At 55.5% G+C, this 7,163-nt stretch overlaps 1 protein-coding gene across 1 annotated transcript; it reads left to right on the forward strand.

Annotated features, from left to right (window-relative positions):
* The first annotated feature begins 331 nt into the window (after window positions 1-331).
* Window positions 332-4,274, forward strand: LOC125525723 (leucine-rich repeat receptor-like kinase protein FLORAL ORGAN NUMBER1). The gene is made up of 2 exons (XM_048690728.2): window positions 332-3,061; window positions 3,619-4,274. The coding sequence occupies exons 1-2, from the start codon at window positions 382-384 to the stop codon at window positions 4,008-4,010; spliced, it is 3,072 nt and encodes a 1,023-aa protein (XP_048546685.2). The 5' UTR covers window positions 332-381; the 3' UTR covers window positions 4,011-4,274.
* The last annotated feature ends 2,889 nt before the right edge of the window (window positions 4,275-7,163 follow it).

Genomic DNA, 7,163 nt, shown 5'->3' on the forward strand with positions numbered 1-7,163 from the left:
AGCAAGGCTAAGCCTAGCAGTACAGTCCTAGCCCTCCGTTAGTCAGCTTGCATTAACTGCCCCGTCCTCTCCCCTCTCCCCTCTGACCACTGACCACCATGCCCTCACCCCTCCCTGCCACCCCCGCCTTCCCACCATTGACCCGAGCAGACAACCCCCAGCAGCCAGCACCAACGCCGAGATCACGCCGCACATCTCCACTGCGCCGTGCCACTCACGCTCACCGGTCACTGCTGGTGTTGCGCCCCAGCACGCCCGATTCGATATTCGCATTCCCTCCACCACCTCCCTCCCCCGCCCCTTTTATTCCCGCCTCCACTCCACTCCTCTTCCCTCCACACACCCCCTCCCACCGCGCGCCGCCGCCGGCGCACCACCACAATGCCGCCTCCCCGCCTCCTCCTCGCTCTCCTCCCGATCCTCCTCCTCCCCGCCCCCTCCCCCGCGTCCCCGGACCGCGACATCTACGCGCTGGCCAAGATCAAGGCGGCCCTGGTCCCGGCCACGGCCGCCGCCGCCTCCCCCAGCCCCCCGCTCGCCGACTGGGACCCGGCGGCGGCCTCCCCCGCCCACTGCGCCTTCGCCGGCGTCACCTGCGACGCGGCCACCTCCCGCGTCGTCGCCATCAACCTCACCTCCCTCCCGCTCCACGCCGGCACGCTGCCCCCGGAGCTCGCGCTGCTGGACGCCTTGACCAACCTCACCATCGCCGCCTGCTCCCTCCCCGGCCGCATCCCCGCGGGCCTCCCGTCCCTGCCCGCCCTCCGCCACCTCAACCTCTCCAACAACAACCTCTCCGGCCCCTTCCCCGCCGGCGACGGCGTTGCACCATCCTCCCCCTACTTCCCGTCCCTCCAGCTCCTCGACTGCTACAACAACAACCTCTCCGGCCCGCTCCCGCCCTTCGGCGCCGCGCACGCGGCCGCGCTGCGCTACCTGCACCTCGGCGGGAACTACTTCTCCGGGCCCATCCCGGTGGCCTACGGCGACGTCGCCTCCCTTGAGTACCTCGGCCTCAACGGCAACGCGCTCTCCGGCAGGATCCCGCCGGAGCTTGCGCAGCTTGCACAGCTCAGGAGCCTCTACGTGGGGTACTTCAACCAGTACGATGGCGGCGTGCCGCCCGAGTTCGGCGGGCTGCGCAGCCTCGTGCTGCTCGACATGAGCAGCTGCAACCTCACCGGACCCATCCCGCCCGAGCTCGGCAAGCTCAAGAACCTCGACACGCTCTTCCTCCTCTGGAACCGGCTCTCCGGCGAGATTCCGACGGAGCTCGGCGAGCTCCAGAGCCTCCAGTCGCTCGACCTGTCCGTCAACGACCTCGCCGGCGAGATACCGGCGAGCCTCGCCAAGCTGACCCACCTCCGGCTGCTCAACCTGTTCCGGAACCACCTCCGCGGCGGGATACCGGCGTTCGTCGCCGAGCTGCCGGACCTGGAGGTGCTGCAGCTCTGGGAGAACAACCTCACCGGCAGCCTCCCGCCGGGGCTCGGGAGGAACGGCCGGCTAAGGAACCTCGACGTCACCACCAACCACCTCACCGGCACCGTGCCGCCGGAGCTCTGCACCGGCGGGAGGCTCGAGACGCTCGTGCTCATGGACAACGCCTTCTTCGGCCCCATCCCGGAGTCGCTCGGCGCGTGCAAGACGCTGGTGCGCGTCCGGCTCAGCAAGAACTTCCTCAGCGGCGCAGTGCCGGCCGGGCTCTTCGACCTGCCGCAGGCCAACATGCTGGAGCTCACCGACAACCTGCTCACCGGCGGTCTCCCCGACGTGATCGGCGGCGGCAAGATCGGCATGCTGCTGCTGGGTAACAACGGGATCGGCGGCAGGATTCCGGCGGCCATCGGCAACCTCCCCGCGCTGCAGACGCTCTCGCTCGAGTCCAACAACTTCTCCGGCGAGCTGCCGCCGGAGATCGGCCGGCTCAGGAACCTGTCCCGGCTGAACGTCAGCGGGAACCATCTCACCGGCGCGATCCCGCAGGAGCTGACGCGCTGCGCGTCGCTCGCCGCAGTCGACGTCAGCCGCAACCGCCTGACCGGCGCGATACCGGAGAGCATCACGTCGCTGAAGATCCTGTGCACGCTGAACGTGTCGAGGAACGCGCTGTCCGGCGAGCTCCCCACGGAGATGTCCAACATGACGAGCCTCACCACGCTCGACGTGTCGTACAACGCGCTGACGGGCGCCGTGCCGATGCAGGGCCAGTTCCTGGTGTTCAACGAGAGCTCCTTCGTGGGCAACCCCGGGCTGTGCGGCGGCCCGCTGACCGGCAGCAGCAACGACGGCGCCGCCTGCTCCGACAACAACCACGACGGCGGCGGCGGCGTGCTGTCGCTCCGCCGCTGGGACTCGAAGAAGATGCTGGTGTGCCTGGCGGGCGTGTTCGTGGCGCTGGTCGCCGCGTTCCTGGGCGGGCGGAAGGGGTGCGAGGCGTGGCGGGAGGCGGCGCGCCGGCGCTCGGGGGCGTGGAAGATGACGGTGTTCCAGCAGCGGCCGGGGTTCTCGGCGGACGACGTGGTGGAGTGCCTGCAGGAGGACAACATCATCGGCAAGGGCGGCGCCGGGATCGTGTACCACGGCGTGACCCGCGGCGGCGCGGAGCTGGCGATCAAGCGGCTGGTGGGGCGCGGCGTGGGCGGCGACCGCGGGTTCTCGGCGGAGGTGGGCACGCTGGGGCGGATCCGGCACCGCAACATCGTGCGCCTGCTGGGCTTCGTGTCCAACCGCGAGACCAACCTGCTGCTGTACGAGTACATGCCCAACGGCTCGCTGGGGGAGATGCTCCACGGCGGCAAGGGCGGCCACCTCGGCTGGGACGCCCGCGCGCGGGTGGCGCTCGAGGCCGCGCGCGGCCTCTGCTACCTCCACCACGACTGCGCGCCGCGCATCATCCACCGCGACGTCAAGTCCAACAACATCCTGCTCGACTCGGCGTTCGAGGCCCACGTCGCCGACTTCGGCCTCGCCAAGTTCCTCGGCGGCGGTGGCGGAGGCGCCGCCGGCGCCTCCGAGTGCATGTCCGCCATCGCCGGCTCCTACGGCTACATCGCCCCAGGTATCAAAATCTTTTCATGTCAACCGTACAAATTTCATTTCATCCAACACATTCTATCTGAATCAAGGCCGGCCACCACATGAACTGCACACACGGTTCACTGGTCCTGACTGAAGAACTGCAGCATGTACTTGGCTGTTGTTGGCTTGGATTTTAGCCTAGTTTGAGGCAGCACTTGTCTGCAGCCCCACACCGGCCGTGTTCTTGTTGCCATGTGCAATGGTCAACTTGATAGATGACAAAGGTGTAGTACCACTGGGAACAGTGAGTGACAGTGATTAGTGGTGGTGGTTGTCAGTGTCTCCTTTGCCCTGCCCCTGTTTCCTGGATTGTAGCACAGATTTGGGGCTAATTAATTTGTCAGTGCCTGGAGCTGGAGGATCTTGTTGGCATGTGTGTTCATGTCAACCAGAGAGACAGGACAAAGATCTCCTTTTGCAGTTAATGATGGGGATATCTATCTCTCTATCTTGGATCCCTTGCTCAGATTAAGCATGATTAGTAGGGTTACATAATTCTGTCTCTGGTTAGTTAATTGGTTCTGTTCATTGTGGCAGAGTACGCGTACACGCTGCGGGTGGACGAGAAGAGCGACGTGTATAGCTTCGGGGTGGTGCTGCTGGAGCTCATCACGGGGCGGCGCCCCGTGGGCGGGTTCGGCGACGGCGTGGACATCGTGCACTGGGTCCGCAAGGCCACCGCGGAGCTCCCCGACACCGCGGCGGCTGTCCTTGCCGTCGCCGACCGCCGCCTCTCCCCTGAGCCCGTGCCGCTGCTGGTGGGGCTCTACGACGTGGCCACGGCGTGCGTCGAGGAGGCAAGCACCGACCGGCCCAACATGCGCGAGGTGGTGCACATGCTCTCGCAGCCCGCCCTCGCTGCCGCCGCCGCCGCCACCACAGCCGACAACGCGGCCCGGCCCGACGATGACCTTATCCTCTCCTTCTGACCGGCGTGCCAGCGTTCAAGATCACGGTGGCTCGGGAATTAAGCGGGAGATAATTTATGGTAAATGTACTTGCTAATTTTGGGTTTAACCCTTGGTGCTTAGGTATTTTGTGGCGTGTGGATGTGTAATAACAACTACTACTCCTAGTATCGTCAGTGTGTACTCCCTGAAGCTGAAAGCCAAGGCTGCGAGAGTACCTTGACTGGACGATGCTGAATGAACGAATGTATCTGTACATAGTAGTAAAACATCCGAGTTCAAATATCGACTGGCTACATTATTCATATCTCTTTGCTCCTATTCCCTCTGTAAACTAGTGATCTAGACGATCTTATATTAGTTTACGGAGGGAGCATTTGCGGATGCTTTTCGTTCTTGTCGCCATCTTTGATAGGATGAGCAGGAAGCAAGTAACAGTGAAAAGGTTAAATTCCTTTCTGGAAAAAATCGGGTAATCTTGCTGCTCCTTTTAAGTTCTCTTTGCTGCTCCTTTTATAACTATCGATCGGTGGATGATTGCAGGCCGTCGCTTGTGGAATCGAATCCGACGGATGATCGCAGGCGAAGAACACAACGGGAGGCCGACCTAACTTGCTCGGCTTTCGTATCTATTCCCTCCTTTTTGGTGCTGGTGATATTTTGGCTAGGTAGATAGTTGAGCATATGTTCCCTGCGCCTGGGTGGACTCTCTCCCTCCCTCGTGGAAGTTGGGATCAGAATGTCGTGGCCAAGTGCGCTGGGTATTTGTCTGCTGCCTCGTCAGTGTGGTAGTAGTAGTACGCTGGGAGTAAAAGGCAATTAGTTCTTTTTTTTTGGAGGGTTCACCACCACACTTTACTTAAACATCTACGTATAATGTATGGTACAAGCAAAAATTCAGGAATGGTGGATAACCAAATGTGCCTCCCTACGGCTAAAGTGACCGACCCTTTCGCTTCAAAATTTGCATTTCTTCCTTCATGAGTAACTTCGGAGTAGGTGAATCGCCGCGTTCTCTTCTCGGCGTCCCTGATAATTGGTGCTGAAACTCCCAAGAATTGGCCTGACAGGTGATTAACAGCGGCTAGACAATCGGTAGCGATCAAGACACTCTGAATATGGAGATCCTCCGCCAAGGAGAGGGCCTCACGGCAAGCTTGTGCCTCCAAGCTCTCAGGGTCGGTAAGACGTTCAAAGATAGTAACACAAGCTCCCAAGTACTTCCCCTGATCATGATCAGTGCGGCAGATTGCTGCACTAGATCCTTTTGTATTACTTCTTGAAACAGCGGCGTCAACATTGATCTTTGCTACCCCAGATGGTGTTTCCCTCCATTTCTTCACTGAAGGTCTGCTTGGCCTCGAGTGCTTATTTTTCTCCTTACTTGGTATCATCTCAAGATCTGCCAAGTACTTCTGAATGACAGAGTAAGTAGATAGTGGACTCTGGTAAATCTCTTTGTGCTCCGCTTTCCTTCTCGCCCACCGAATCGACCAAAGCGTTACAAGAAACCATGATGAAATCCTTCTCGTTCAAGGTATCCTGCATAGTGCTTAACCATAACTTTGCATCATCGGTTCCACAAGCAATCACGTGTTCGACTCACCACATTATCATTCATGAGGGCCCAGACACATGTTGACATACGACACTCAATGAGCGCGTGACGCCATGAGTCTGCTGCGGCACTGCACATGAAACACTCACCCTCCTCTGGTATGTGATGAATCCTCAAAGTTTCTCCTGTAGGGATCGAGTTTTTTGCCACTCTCCATGCAAAGTTTTTCACATTTCCTGGGTCTCTAGTTTTACACAAATTAGTCCATTGCTCCTGATCAGCCGCCGCTGTATCTGAGTTACTCCACGATTCTCTAATCAGTCTTCCCTTCTCCTTTTTGTATCAACAAGTAGCCGATATGCTGATCGGACCGAAAAAACTCCTGTTTTTTCATAGTGCCAAGCCCACCGGTCACAAGAAGTTTACGTGTTTATTTTAAAACAGCTGCTGCATCGATGGAATTCATGTACACATAGTAAAAAGGCAGTGAGTGTGAGAGTAGCCTTCACCTGGGCCAAGGCCGACGCCAACATTGTCACACATCAAGCCTTGAGACTTTTGTGAGGTCCCACTTCTCATTTCTTTGTTACCTATCGTGAGGTTTCAAATCTAAACAGGGAAAAATAAATCGTAACTGTACACTATGCTGCGGTATGAGCATTTTGCATAAAAATAAATAAAGGCACTAACTAACAGTAGCCGCCTGAATATGTAATTTGGGTCAGTCAACTCTTTTTTTTTTCATGCAAGAGTGTGGTGTGGATGCCGGCGTGTGGGTGCTCTTCGCCGTGCGGGTGCAGCAGAGTGTGATGTGACGTGTGCAGCATCCGTGGGCCCAGCCGCAGCGCCGGTCTCGTTTTTGGCGGAGCACCCAAGTAGATTCACAGTGTGAGGACAGCCTGTGCGTGGTGGAGCTAGAACATGGCAATTACCATTAAAATAAAAATAAAAATGAATATTGAAAATTACCATTAAAATTAAAGTATTACTGGAAATACCAATGAACTAGTAGTTTTCTAAAAATGAATGAATTAGCTCCATTGGTATTACCCTTAAAAAGAAATAAAGTATAAACAATTTATACATAAATTGCGCCTTTTAAAAAATATGCAAGAATAAGCACATAATACTGAAAGTTTCACCAACAAAATAAATTTTCTAAAAATGAATGAATTAGTGACATTGTTATTACCCTTAAAGAAGAAAGAAAATGAAATAAAAGCTAAGAAAAAAAATCAAAATAATGAAATTTTGCAAGGAAGAATGAATTATTGGCATAGGTAGAATCCTTAAAGTAGAAAGAAAATGTAAAAAAATAAAAAATAATAAAAAATAAAGTATTATAAGTAAGAATTAATTACATGCGTTGGTATTACCCTGAAAGAAGAAAGAAAATGAAACATAAACTAAAAAAATAAAAAGAATGAAGTTTTATAGGGAGAAATGAATTAGTGGCGTTAGTACACTTTAAGAAGAATAAAAATTAAATAAAACAAAATAAATCAAAATAATGAATTTTTCTAAGAAAATAAATAAATAATGGTAATAGCATTCAAAGAATGAATGAATTTGGGGCGTTGGTATTATACTTGAAATAAAGAAACTATAAAACAATA

Source organism: Triticum urartu, chromosome 7A, assembly GCF_056163025.1.
Source record: "Triticum urartu cultivar PI428250 chromosome 7A, HENAU_Tu73, whole genome shotgun sequence".
NCBI classification, from domain to species: Eukaryota; Viridiplantae; Streptophyta; class Magnoliopsida; order Poales; family Poaceae; genus Triticum; species Triticum urartu.